Source organism: Pygocentrus nattereri, chromosome 10 (genome assembly GCF_015220715.1).
Source record: "Pygocentrus nattereri isolate fPygNat1 chromosome 10, fPygNat1.pri, whole genome shotgun sequence".
In the NCBI taxonomy this organism is placed as follows: domain Eukaryota; kingdom Metazoa; phylum Chordata; class Actinopteri; order Characiformes; family Serrasalmidae; genus Pygocentrus; species Pygocentrus nattereri.
In genome coordinates this window covers 34,232,589-34,247,968 of record NC_051220.1, presented here as the reverse complement: position 1 = coordinate 34,247,968, position 15,380 = coordinate 34,232,589, and the positions used below count along the sequence as shown (strand labels likewise).

At 39.7% G+C, this 15,380-nt stretch overlaps 1 protein-coding gene across 1 annotated transcript in view; it reads right to left on the bottom strand.

Moving 5' to 3' along the window:
• The window catches only part of alk (ALK receptor tyrosine kinase), a 481,130-nt gene that overhangs the window by 285,964 nt on the left and 179,786 nt on the right, over positions 1 to 15,380 (bottom strand). Inside the window, exon 3 of the mRNA XM_017690776.2 lies at positions 13,124 to 13,279. Within this exon, the coding sequence (XP_017546265.2) occupies positions 13,124 to 13,279 (156 nt within the window). The remainder of the gene's footprint in view (positions 1 to 13,123; positions 13,280 to 15,380) is intronic.

Below are 15,380 nucleotides of genomic sequence, written 5' to 3'. Positions count from 1 at the left end.
GCTGCTAACAATGAATGGAAGTTTATACACCACCAATTAGTACTGCACAACCTGCATGCAATTTTTCCACCAGAAGTAAAGAGGTGAGCGAGCTCTGTGCAGCCGGATGCAAATGGGATGCAGCTCACATGCTTCACATTAATGAAGCAGAAAGCCTTTACTGTCCACAAATAAGTTAACAACTATTAACGATTTGAAAAGTGGTTTTGAATGGTTGATTTCTCAGTAATTTCTCTTGTCAGTCCAACAAACTTGAACCTTCTCGAAGTTCGTATTGGTACAATTCTGCTACTACAATTTAAAATACAGATGTCTGCTTTCCAAGTATGAACTTGGATTGCACAATATAGCAAGAATACTAAATCTTGCACTGTTTCTAGCAACACGCTGCTAGCATACTGCAAACAGCAACTGTGAATAACAGACCCAAACATGGGCAACAACTGGGGTTAAAATATAGGGGGGCAAAAAAAGGTAATTTATGTCCTAATCACAGTTAATTTGAGGGAAGGATGTGGACATAAGAGCTGGAATCGTGGCTGCATATCTTCAAATTATTAATAAATACGTTTTTGTTATCTTACACTTTTGTAATTTGTGCTTATTAAAAGTCATACAGAGACGGCTCCTCTCCACCACCCCTCATTACACGGCACATGGAAAACAGACCGCACACTGAACTTTGAGCATCTCAGGTTCAGGTTTGGTTCAGGTTCAGTTGTACGGGCTGCTCACCTTTACTCTAATAAACAGCACTGTTTCAGTTTGGTTGTTCTCTATATTATTTTCTGTCTGAGCTACAAAAGGTACTTTAAGCTTCACTGCCTTAAGGGATCAACTACAGCAACCAAAAGCTTAATCAACCCCAAAGCAGAGGAAATCAAAACTCCAACAGCAAACGACGCGCACACTGCAGTCAACTTTGATTATTTTTTTGTCATTTACAAAGTGCTTACAAACTACTAAATAAATAAAGAGAGGAAGTAGATAATCTCATAGCTTTGCACTACTGTCATCTCCCATTTTGAGCAGATCACTCACAAAGAACATGGGGATGTGATAATCAATTTAAATGATCCCAAATGTTATATAAAAAGTGTAAAAATCCAAATATTTTTAAAAATAACCTCTCACCTTCTAACAAATCCTCTTGTGAAAACTCTTATTGTCAATATAAAAACTTCCAATGAACAGTTGCCAGCATTGACATTGTGATATTACATGCACAATAAATGGTCAGCATGTGGCCTGAAGCTGGCCATCAACAATGCCACCACTTTTCTGCTCCTTCTCTTACTGTACTAATGTATACTAACAGATTAGATTAAGAGACCCTTATTAGTCCCACAATGGGGAAATTCCACCTCCACATTTAACCCATCTGTGAAGTGAAACACCACATACACACTAGTGAGCAAACACACTAGGGGCAGTGAACACACTTGCCCGGAACGGTGGGCAGCCCTATCCACAGCGCCCAGGGAGCAGTTGGGGTTAGGTGCCTTGCTCAAGGACACCTCAGTCATGTACTGTCAGTCCTGGGGATCAAACTGACTGACGACCTTCTGGTCACAGGGCCAGTTCCCTAACCTTCAGCCCATGACCGCACCATATAATATGCCTGTGTGTTGTCATGTTGCCAGTTTTTTTAACCCAAGGATCAATAAATCCATAAGACTATTCATTTTAATTTTATACAGTCTGCAAGCCAAATATCAAACGTTTGTCAGCAGCTGCAGAACTTTTAGAACATAGTCAAAAAATTGTCAGGAAACTGTGAATCTGGCAACCCTTGAAAGTGAAACAGGAACATGTGGAAAACAGCACAGATTTTCTGGTTGCCATAGTGACCCAGCAAGCTTGAGATATTTATTGTTTTTCACCGGTTACATGCAGTTTCGCTATAGCAGTTGTTTTTAGTTTCACAAGCATGGCTTTTCTTGAACTTGCAGTGTCAGAAACTACACAAGCAAGTCTATTTGACTACAAGTTCACTTCAATTACCAAACACATTGTCTGACTGAATGTACAGAAACTAAATTTGGGAAAAAATTATCTAAGTTTAATTTTTTAAAAACTATTCTGTTAACCAAGAGCTGCGATGGACTGGCGACCTGTCCAGGGTGTATCCTGCCTTCCGCCCGATGACGGCTGGGATAAGCTCCAGCAGCCCCCTGCGACCATGAGGGAGAAGGCGCTTAGAAAATGTGTGTGTGTTAAACAAGAGACTCATCTGGTTCTTTTGTTGAGCACTTAATTAAGGGCTCATAGTGTCCAGCGTGGAGGACAGAACACTGAAGCATAGCCATTGTCTTTACCAGTGCCATCTTGAATGGTGGCTGTGCTCCTGAGGGTCATTTGAGCTTTCAGCACATCCAGTTCCCCAAATTACCTGGTACAAAAACTGATGGCAGTGGGGATACATTGAGCAACGCTTGGCACCAAACTTCCGTAAGACGAACCTGTACTCCAAATCACAGCTTAGCATGCAAGTTATTTACAGCTGCTTCAACAGCAGCAATATGAAACTCCCAGCAATGGCCTACCTCACCAGAGAGCAGAGTGAGGCAATGTTTCCATGGATACAACAGTTAGAAGAGACTGTGTGTGCTCTGTCTTCCTGCAGTTTCTAACCGCATCTCTATGCCTGCTCTTTACAGCAGAGAGAAACAGGGAAAGACTGCATATAGATCTCCTCTGTAATATCTGAGCAGCTATAGTTGCCACGAACCTGGGCAAATTACAACTTCCAGCTCTAATGCTTCTTAAGTACTCTTGCAAACAACTGCAATTCAGAGATGTGGCGATTTGTCCTGCATTTGTTCGAAATCAGCATTAATTCAAACAACCTTAAGCACAGAAGGCTTAAGGCACAGTAATCTGAATGTTGTTCTGCTTTTGCCCATTATTTTCAAGTTCATATTGTTGTATGTAGGCATTATATGACAAGCACATCATGCTCTTTCACTGAAAGGTATGTGTGTACTTATGAGACCTCTCATGAATATGTCAGAACAAGCTGTCAAAGCGTTGCCTCCACTGATGTCTAAAAGCTGCCCTTTGGTCTAAAATGTCAACACATTTTAGCGTGATTAGTCACAACTACCCTTCAAGGGGAGTCATTGATTGCCAGAGTGAGCCAACTTGTTTAGGTCTCCAACAGATGTCCTCGCAGTTCAGCTGTGCTTCATTTAAATGTTGTTAGTTATATAACCTCAACGCTGCAAACACTGTGACCTCAAAACATTAAATCATTTATGAATGCTCTCATTAATTCAGTGTCACAATATGCACTATATGGACAAAGGTACTGGGACAACCCACTGGAGCTTTGAGATATCATTCTAAATCCATAGGCAATAATACAGAGTTGGTCTCCCCTTTGCACCTATAACAGTTTTCCCTATCTGGGAAGCTTTCTACAAGATTTCAGTGTGTCTGTGGGAGTTTTTGCTCATTCATCCTGAAGAGCATTTGTGAGGTAAGACACTGATGTTGGGTGAGAGGGCCTGGCTCACAATCTCCATTCTAGTTCATCCCAAGGTGTTTGATGGGGTTGAGGTCAGGGCTCTGTGAGGGGCAGTCAAATTCTTCCACACCAAACTCACCCAATCATGCCTTTATGGAGCTTGTTTTGTGCAATGGGGCTCAGTCATGCTGGAACAGAACAAGCTCTTTCCCAAAACTGTTCACACAAAGTTGGAGTATACAACTGTGCAATTTAAGCACAGGTGTACGTGTTGCTGCTCGGACATGAAAACCCACATCGTGAAGCTCATTTTCGTTTTGCTGATGTTGCTTCCAGAGGCAATTTGGAACTTGTTAGTGAGTGATTCGACATAACATAGGCACTGTGCGCTTCAGCACTCAGCAGTCCCACTCTATAAGTTTGTGTGGTCCACTACTTCGTGGCTGAGCTGTTTTTGCTCCTAGACGCTTCCATTTCAGAATAATAGCACTCACAGTTGACAGAAGCAGATCTAGCAGGACAGACATTTCACAAACTGACTTGTGGCAGAGGTGGCATCCTATGACAGTGCAATGTTTAAAGTGACTGAGCTCCTCAGTATGACCCTCTACTGCCAGTGTTAGTCTATCAGGATTGCAAGGCTATACGCACCAGTTGGGCATGGCTGAAACACTTCAACTCAATAATTAGGAGAGGTGTCCCAATACTCTACATAGTGCTTCTATCATGCATACATACAGTACATTCATTGTAAATAATAAAAAAGTTAACAAAAATAGACATCACTGTATTTCAAAGGCATAATGCGATAAGACTATTGGTATCTCTTTTGTGTTCCAAATACCTGTATCTGCATCTGCATTCTGACTTGAACCAAAAGTAAGTGTAGCCTAACCCTATTTTTTTTGCATCATATTTATTTTCTGTATTTATAGCTAATAGAAAGAGCCACCTGATGATATTTTATCATATTTACATATTACTGGTTTTTGGGTTTATTACATTCAGAGATACGCTAGCCTCTGCTCTGTGTGAGCTATGTGAGGGGTGGCTCTACTGGGAAGTGGGCAAGTGACAGGGAGACACTAACAAAGTAAATGTTAAACTAAACTTGTATTCAGTAAATAAGCAAATAAAACATTTGTGAATTTCGGTCCAGTTTCTATAAAAGCATGTTTTATCTTGGAGCTCAGAAAGGCAGTGTTTAAGTCCGGCCACTGGAGCAAACCACTGAAGATAGACAGCTAATGAAACTTCCAATTTTATTTATTTTCCTTAATTTTGGTTCCAAAAGCCAGTCAGGTCTTCTAGTATATGCAGTGACTTAATGGGCTACAGAACAGGCAACATCAAGGAACGCAAACAGGAAAAAACAGGAAATAACCCTTCCTTCAAATATCCAAACACAGTTACAGATGCATATGAGAAAGATAAGAGGCATAAAAACATGCACCTTGCAAGCTGTTTCCTATACTGATTAAAAACAGCACAAGATCATTTTTTTAAATGGGTCTTATATTCATATTGGTTATTGTGTCTGTTTAAAACACATTACCTGTTCATTCTGGATTATGCATTTATGTATCCCTATATAAATATCTTGTTACTGTCCAAAGAAAAACAAAATAGTAACTTCACAGGAGAAGGCATAAACACTCTTACCATTCAATATAAGGTAAGGCAAAGAGGTTTTATTCTAAGTGATTTTAGAGGATTCCTATTGGTCCAATCATCATGAAATTTTCACACAATGTAAAGAATAGCTAGTGTGTTGAAATGTTGTAGAAAAATCTAAATCAACAGAAATGGAGATATATGGTTTTAGTGGGACAGCAACAACATGTTACATCCTTAACATATCCTATAATCTTTGATCATGGCATCTTACATTATCATATCTGAACTCATGGACAATCTGACTAACACAGCTTTCTGTTCTGTTTGTAAATTATGCATAATTTATGTAAAATCAAAAACGCATTGTCACTGTTTAAACAACAAATGAATACCTCCAAAATTTTAACTTTATAGGAGAAGGCAATAGTGCTTTTAACCTTTAATGTAAGTTAATGTAATGTTTATTCCAACTTTTTTAGATCATTCCCATTGGTCCATTCACCACGTATATAGTCACATGTAAAATGCAAATTTCACATGTAAAATGTATTCAAATGATGTTGAAAATAAAAATCAGTAAAAAAAATACAGGTACATAGGTTTTGGACAGTGACAATGTGTAATTAAAGAGCTCAAACTACCACTCCTCAGATTCTGAGTTGTGCTTTACTAAGCAAATCTCATCACATATGCCGCCTGTCTACACGCTGGCTGGCTAATATGTCTTAGCTGTCCAAGGCACACTGAGGTCTTCAAGGGTGGAGAGGTTGTTTGGCTTCAGCAGAGGGAGCCAGATCCTTGGCCACTGTCTGCTGCTCACTGATCCATTATAATTCCTCACATGAGTGAGTAAGCCAACAAACAGATGAATAAATAAACGCTTTTGTTCGGAACTTCAATTAGACACTTGTTTGACATGGGCTGCTGCCGTTCAGAACTGCTCCAGAATGGAAAGTTTGGGGGGCGGGAGGGGGCTCCCGAGACTTATTATACAATGCAATTTTGAAACATACACAGAAGTTTGCAGAAGTTGTGTGTTGACTTTCAATGAGGTCAGCACAGAGATTTTCCAGAAACTGAGGATTTGTGTGTTTGCCATTAGTTGAAGCTGTGTGGAAAGGTGTGCTAAGGTGTTTTGCCCTAGACTCTGATAAGCCTTGCTTTTGCATGTGAATGTAATTGCTTTGCTGATGGCTCACTTTTTTTCCCCCATTCACAGGCAAAAGCCATGCCATCCTCGCATATAAATTTCCAATTAGCCAAACTGACCACCTGAAGGAAAAAAAAACAACTGATTAAAAAAACTGACATATTAGGTTTACATAGTAAATTATCTTTGACCTTGACCATAAGAAACAAAAGCACAATTCATTGTTGGTGGATTGTGTATAACCCCTTCTGCTCTCAGTGTGAGATCTGCCCAGCAGCTAGACCCCTCAAAGCAGAAAAACAATCATTAGTTTTAAAAGCACATGTCCGTCAAATCTGCTTACTCGAGGCAAGGTGGGCTCTCTTTGCGGACCCCATTAAAAAACAATACATATGCCCAACCTAGCAAACACAAACACCACCAAACTTCAAAAGCGAAACAGCCAGTCTGGAACACTCCAGCCAGAGCTAACAAATCAGTGGAGCCTATGAACAACAGCGACAGTGGACACTTCACCTTCTCACACTTTTTCATGTTTTTTTATCAACCAGCTGCTGCCTTCTGGACTCTGCACGCATGATTGAAAATCAATGTGCAATCAAACTCGGCCTAATCCCCATGTGAGTGGCTGCAAACTAGCCACATGCAAGTGATATGGCCTTTGACAGGTAACAGGAAAAAAAGAAGGAAAGAAAGAAAAAAGGTTAGCAGATTTATATTCAATTTCATCAAGATTTTAAACTGCTGTCAATTATTCCAGGTACACAGGGCTTTAGAGAGCATAGCTCAGTTTGTTTAAATGGCTCATATGAATGATTATAGAATATTATAGAAAATCAAATTTTCCTTATGTAAACATTGTTAAAGTTTCAAAACAAAACATTTGCTTCCTTTGTAGATTTTAATGGGAAAGTAAATGGCAATTTTCAATGTTTTTGCTCTCACAAAAAAAAATTTAATCTGCTTTAAAAAAAAATTCTTTTTTTTGTGTGTTTTACTTTTCTACATAATTTCAACTTCACTTGTCCTCCACATTGAGTTGATGAAAGGACCAATAGAAATGCTCCACAACTGCTTGAAATAAAATCTTCATACCTAAGCTTATACAAAGTTATGAACATTTTTGCCTTCTTCTGTAAATTTACTGTTTGAGATTTGTTTTCCTTTGGACAGCGACGATATTCACATATCTGACTATTCAGGCTAAGGCAGTTTAGCCCCACCATTCACACCGCAGTTATGGAATGTTTCAGTCCAGACTGCTTTTTGAATGAAGTGCAATACAGGGCAGCCAATCAGAACAGGGGTTATTTCCATGTAGTATCAAAGGCACAGTAACAAAAACAGCTTGTCTTAAGGGATGAACTGACATTGGAAAATAGTCAGGTAAAAGAGACTTTGAAAGACTAGTTTTTTCTCATTTGAAAGCCTGTCTGCCTGCTACACTGGACCTATACCAATTTGCCTACCACCGCAACAGGTCAACAGAGGATGCCGATGCTATGCCGCTTCACACCGTACTGATCCACCTGAACTGTCAAAGCTCATGTCAGAATGCTGTTCACTGACTTCAGTTCAGCATTTAACATGGTGAAACCCTCCAATCTGATCTTAAAACTTAGGCAACTTGGTATCAACACACACACACACACACACACACACACACACATACACACACACAAATTGTCTAAGTCGTTTATTGTTCTGGTTCGCGGGGGCGAGGGGGTCATTGGGTGGAAAGCAAGAAACACCCTGGACAGACTGCCAGTCCATCACGGTGCTGATATCAACTCATCTCTTTGCAATTGGATTCTGGACTTCCTGACTGACAGACCTCAGAGACAAACTCTTCTCCTCCCCCATCAGCCAGAACACCAGCATGCCACAAGGCTGTGTGTTGAGCCCTCTTCTGTACTCCCTGTTCACCCATGACTGTGCTCCTCTTTATGGCTCTAGCTCCATAATCAAGTTGCAGATGACACCACAGTCTGATCAGACGTGGCGATGAGACGGCCTACAGGGACAAGGGGCAGGTGCAGTACCTGGTTGCATGGTGTGCAGACAGCAACTTGGCACTCAACACCCAGAGCACCGTGGAAATCATAGTGGACTACAGGAGGGTTAGGAGCCAGACGCACTTCCCCATCTACATCAATGGTGCTGAGTTAGAGCCAATGCCTGGCTTCAAGTTCCTTGGCATCCACATCTTGGATGATCTCACATGGCCCCTAGCCTCCTCCATCATAGTTAAAAAGGTGCAACAGCATACTTACTTCCTACGCAGCCTCAGGAAAGCTCATCTGTGTTTCGGAATACTGGGGAACTTTTACCACTATACCACAGAGAGCATACTCACACACTGCATCTGACCTCAAAGCGCGTCAGCAGGTGGTGTAAACTTCCCAACGCATCACAGGTACCCAGTTACCCACCACTGAGAAAATTTACCATAAGCGCTGCATGGGCAGGACGAGGAACACCATCAAGGACATTTCTCATCCTAACCATGGACTTTTTACCCTCCTCCCATCTGACAGAATTCTCCGCTCCCACACCAGCAGACTCAGTAAGAGCTTCTTCCCTGAGGCTGTGACCCTGCTGAAGGCCACTTTAACTGCATCTATGCACTCACTGCACAGTTGCTATACTGTATGTCCTAGCATTATTGCCCTAATTATATATTTATAGTCTACTACTGTACTTTTTATATTTGCACAGTTATTGTATGTTTTTATTCTACTTATTATCTTTGTGAATATTGTAACTGTTAATTGTTGGCTAGTTTGTTATACTTTATATGTAAATAATACTGTATTTTGCACTTTGGGTTAGATGCTACCTGCATTTCATTGGCTCTGTACCTGCACAATGCAAAGATAAATCTCATCTAACCTAAAAAAGAAATTCCAACTGTCGTTTTCGACCTCAAGGAGAAAGACAAACATGTACAGAAAAAACATATACAGTTGTAAGTAAAAGCACCCCAAAGCCTAGGCACCCCAATCAAATGGCATGTATTGTTGACGAAAATAAGTTAACACATCCTTTACAGAGGACACACTTCTGTGCATTACTGTTGCTGTTTATTTTCTGAATTTAAGATATACAAAGTCAAGAACTAAAACAAAACTGTGCACTAAAATATGCACAAAATTCCATATTTAGGTTTGTTCCCTGTAGAGCATGTGTTAACATGTTTTTGAATTAGAAAACCAGTGAAGTCTGTCATTTGACCAGGGGTGTTCAAATTTCTACATATGACTGTATATATATATAAGTAGGATATTTAAGCAACAGAACATGTGAGGGAGTGTGTTATCGCAAAATAACATTGCCTTCGGCTCGTGCATGTGACCAAATCACAGCCATGATGTTATAACAATAGCACACCACCTCAAGTGTTCTATTGCTTTTATACAACAGTTAAATAAATAAAATAATAAATGAATAAATTGGGCCATGAACGTGTCATTTAATGTGTGTCATTTTAATGTTAGCAATTCCTTCCACCAAATTATATCTTTAACAAGCAGCTTGTTGCTACATCAGAGTAAGGTAACAGCTCCTTATACAAGCCAACTAACAGTCTGACCAAATCGGCTGAAGGTCAAATATGATCTTAAAAGTATCCATTTCTATTTGTGGCAAAGTAAGAAGTAAAAACGTTCAAATGGCTTGAGCATCACTCCTCGTTGCTCAGCGGAGTGACACAGTGTTTATGAAAACCGTGTGATGTTATGACGAAAGAACAGCACAGTTAGAGCACCTCTCATCCAATCAGCTTGCGTGGCTGGAATTAACTGTTGTATAAAGCCCCTTTAAAGAACTCCCTTATGCTTTACCTACCATGTGGGTTCTGATCTGACTTTAAGGCAGTGGTGGTTCCTTTTGGTCACTGTCTAGGCAGATCTCTCCACCTCATCCTCAGTAATGATCTGAGCCAGTGCCCCTCCCCACCACCTGTTCATCAGCCACACTATACAAACACTCCCCAGGGCCCTGAGACGGAAAGATGCCCAGGAATTAATGTCCCATGATCAGTCGCTGCTTCTGCTGCCCCGGTTTACCATTTCTGATTCCCACTCATGCAAATGGAGCTGCCCAGTGAGGACTCTATAGGGCTGTCATTAACGACGCTAAGCATACTAATGTGGCTAATCGGCATGCCTGGGGCACCCACAGGGAGAGAGCAAACTGCAATATGGTCACCTGTGTGTGGAGGTTAGCCTTGCACTCAATGTGTCACTCAGCCTACGCACAGGAGCAAATTAGGTTGGAGACAATTGTTCATATCAGGGAGTGAGACAGAAAAACATAAATCTGATGAAGCAAGGTATTAAACGCTCGAGGAAATGTAAGATCATGTTTCTGTGGAATAAAGAAATAAATTCTAGCAACAGAAAAACCAATAAAACACAAAATATAAGATGGTAAAAAAGGATACATAGAACTGACAATCATCTCAATTTTATCTTAAGTAAATTCAGTGCATTTTATTGCTGTCATATATTGTTTTATCAATGAGAAAACACCGCTCACCCAATATAAGACTTGGCAGAGATTCCAGAGATAAAACAACGGGAAAAAGCATCCACACATCACATATTATTTAAAAACAAAACAAAAAAAACCTTTTTATGATGCATCTTGAAGGAAGAAGGAACTATAAATGCTCTAGGGGCTATACATTGCACCTAATGTTAAAGAAAGTTGAATATCAAGTCTTTTTATTTGTTTTTTGCATTTGTCAGCCTCTATATGAACGGTTATGTTGGAGTAGCATTTCTTTAGCTCTGCCGGGAGGATTCCCAACATTGTGTAATGACATAACATGAGAAATAACACATTAAATGTTTGTTTCAGGCTGAAATTGCTCTTAAACATTTTTAAATGATGGCTTGGCCAAAAAAAAAACAAAATTGTATGAAATTTAAAGGATTAGTTGAGACACGTTTGGCATCTGATATTTGCTTCTGTAGATCTACACTGGCTGCTTATACCCCACCAATTAGCACTATGCAAACTGCATGTCTAAATCATCACATACTTGTCTCAAACTGTGCTGAGCTGTTAAGTGAGTCAAGAAGACTTGTTTATGTGGGTTCTGACACTGTATAATAAACTGCTATTGAAAAAAGAACAAAAGTCTGTCAAGAATCACATTAGCAAACAGTCTGGTATCCGTTACTGCAAGCATCAGACTAGGTACAAGGCATGATGGTATTCTATGAAACTTCTCACTATATTATGCAGCCAAACAATGTGTGCTGGTTTAGACCAAGCTATGGAAACTGGACCATGTGTTAACTACTTTAGCCTCATAAGTTAAGAGCAAAGCTAAAGAACATAAACTTATAAAAAATTTGATTTTGGTTTGCTTTTCAAAAGCTCTAATGGTCTATTCTTAATGACATGGTCACAAAAGGGCAACTGGCAACCCCCCCACTCCAACACCCATAATAAATAAATAAAATAATAATAAAGTGATGTTTCTCATGATAGCCACTAGGTTTGTGATGTACAATTAGCCCTAAGAGCTTAAACAGACTTTCCAGTTATTACCTGTAGCAAAACAGTTCAGTATGAAAAGGTAACGAAGAAATTTATGGGCTCTGCATCCCACATCAGTATTGGTGGTGAACTCCTCTGCACCCGTTCTCTGGGCCAGCACTCCCCAGGCAGAGTGGCCCTGCCACAGTCAATCACGTCCCGCTGATCTGGCCCTCCCCTTCCAGCCCTCCTCCAGTGACAGCCGCACGCCGACACATCCCCAGAGACAGCAGGCACACCAGCATAAAGAAAAGGTAAATAGCCCTGGCATTTCCACGCTTCACATTCATCAAACTTCTCATCCTCCATTTCCCCTGGTGTATAAATGGAGCTGGCCAAAAGATGTATGGAGGGGAGCCGGACCCAGTCTTTCACTGCCGCCTCGCTGCATAGCAACTCGGTACAATGGGGTGGAGAGCATGCACATATATTTTAATTTCCTTTGCTCTAGGGTGCGTTTAAACAGTTTTGCACACTGCTGACAGTTTCCCGGGCGGGCTGTGTTTATCAAGATAAAGCCATATAACCTTAAAAGAGAAAAAACTAGAACAGTTTTATCTCCTCTTAGGTAAATCAATGTTGCGTTTATGCGTGACTAATCTCCCCCTATAAGGTTAATACAGTGGCCTCTAAAGCAACTGATATGAATATTCAGTGCCTGAAAGGGAGGAAACTGGCTTGACAGTTTTTAAAACCTTTTTTGTGAGTTGTACTCTGGTAATTCAGCATTTGTTTCTTTGAGTAAATCCGTCATATGCCCATGGCCAAACATGACTTCTCTTTCAGATTAATATTTTCTTTTGATTGATCCACTCTGTGATGTGTTTCTGGTGTTTCTAATCACGATGAATATGACTACTTCACACTGTTTCCTGATCCCTCCCCCGCCACTGCTTGCGCAAGGACAACAAGAAAGAGCTGCGAGAGAAACAGCAAGAGGTGACTGGATTGAAAGCCGAGAGGAATTGCTCTATTTTCCTTTGAAGTGCACAAGCAGTGCCTGAAGAGCATGTAATTCCCAAACCTTCTCTGCAACCTGACTATATAATGAGGCTTTGTTAACATACTTATCTCTCACACATACAGCACACTGCACCACCATCTCCATTATGCAGATGTCCTACTGCACCTCGTTAAACCCTTATCTGGCTTCTGATAATGTCTTCCTTGATCTGTGACTTGAGATGAAATTATGACTCACTGAGAGTGAACTATTCCAGTCTCTTCTCTACTGGTGAACTGCCTTAATCTTTCTTGAACTGTTCACTCCTAGGGTTGTGAATTTCATGAGTAAAAAATGTAGTAAATGTTCTTGTGGAAAATTTTCTCTCTTTTACCTTCCTCCCAGCCTTGAGAATTTCCACCGGTGGTCTCCATGCCTCCATGATCCTCTGCCCAGGAGTCCTCTGCAGATGTTATACTCCATGCGAACTCTGGATGGTATCCATCAGAGCCAAGGTTGCATGACTTTCCCTTTGTAGAACACTCCAAACCTGACACAACAAGAAAAGTTTGACATTACTTGCATAGAAATGTGGAGCATCTGTAATGACCCAAGTCAAGCAGATACTGGATGACAGACAAGAGGTAAAAGCCCAAAATTAGTTGAAATGTATTATTTATAAGTGGTAGACAATGCAGGAGCTGCTGAATATTTTAAACTTCTCTATTTCCAAGTACTAGCATGGCATGAACCTAGTGCACCATAGGAATTAAATCAAAACTCTATTTCAGTAGATCGGTGTTGTTAAAGCAACCAAGGACACTCCACAACGATTATCGACAGCAACAAGCCAGAACTAAATATGATTCTTTTGGTTTTACAAAAAGAATCTGTGTGGAAGCTGAACATTGGGTTGGAATTTAAGTGCTGAGAGCAATGCACTTTTTGATAGGACTGCAGAGTGGATCACACAACCAAACACATCCCACTCCACTCCGTTCCAAAGTGAAATTTCTCTCCTGTATATTACAGGAGGAATGAAAAACTAACATTCAGTGGGTTGACAGATACTTTTCTGGAGCACTTGATAGATGTACTGTAAACTGCTTTGACAGTCCATTTTTATCCTGTTTTAAAACACCAGCTGCCCTTCGCATTGTATGAATATGCAGTGACAAATTGGACAAATGACAGTCTAAAAATGCTTGAAATAAACTCTGGTGTAACAGTTTACTGAAGGGCAGTGTTGATATGGCCTCTTGACATCTACATAAGCTTTTCATGAAAACTGACATGAACCTTTAGGAAGCCTTTAAAAAGACTTATTCTAACAAGTCTTAACAGCCATAAAAGCTGTTAGCGTAGCATTAGCACAGGTATCATTTATAAGAACAATGAAATTCTGTGTGCAGTTCCAAACCAAAACTGTTTTACAAGATGTAGTACACTGTTCAAAGCTATTAATCCTGGCAGTAAGTGTAATTTTGCCAGTAAAATAGCAAATAATGCATGCAAATGAACATAAATACAGCAAAACGTAACAAAAAAAAATCATATTTTGGGGGAAAAAAAAATCAGTTTACATTTTGTGAGCTAGTTTGAAGAACAAAGTGTGTTTCCTTGATGCCCCCAGCCATCACATGGATTTGTTAAGTTCCGTCATCGGCACTCTTGTATTAATGTAATAAAGCAGTGATTAGAAAACCAGGTACTGGATGATAAATACAGTTAATATGCAGCTGTCATGAGGGGTAAATGGTTAAATGAACTTACTCTAGGAATATTATCTGTGTTCATTCTGTTTTTGGAGCAAAAATAATGTTAACTCACCAGACAAAAAACTTTTTAATTCTAATTTTCTCAAGATCCTAAAACTTTAACACAGCATTGTACATAGTCCAAGAAAGAATATATCGTCGCTGTCCAATAAAAACAAGCATCTCCAAAATAGTAACTTTACAGGAGAGGGCAAAAACCTACACTGAAAGTAAAGATATGAAAAAAGCAATTTTGTTATTCTTTGTTATTCTGTTATTGTTATTCTTAGCAATTTTGGGGCATTTCTATTGGCCCAATCATCATGAAATCTTTACACAATGTAAAGGACAGCTGCTGAGCCCAAACGATGCAGAAAAGTACAAATTATGAAAAATGGAGATAGATGTTTTTCATTGGACAGCGACGATATGCAGGTCCTTGAAAGTGCTCATTCTTGTCTAAATTGGCAGCCTATTAAGGTAGAAAACTGACCTTCAGTAATTGCTCTTGTTACATTTACTTACATTAAAATTTAGTCTCACATGCACATGCTATTGTTCATACATCACAAACCTAGACAGCTGACGTCATCATAGCTTTTCACAATGTACTCAGTGTTTTTCTATGGATGCAGTGTAAACATATTCTTTCAAAAATGTGTAATAGTTTAATTTCATTGCCAATATAGACTAATACATTTAGTATGTAGGCTGTCTGAACTATTATTTTAGATGTTTGGGCACTTTTGAATATACAGACAATTGAACTATTTAAACATTACACATACTTACACATAATTATAGTTACACATACTATAGCATCCTTAATAATTACTTTTTAGAATATTGTTTTTTTGCCAAAATGATGTGAAACACACTATTCTAGAGAAAGAT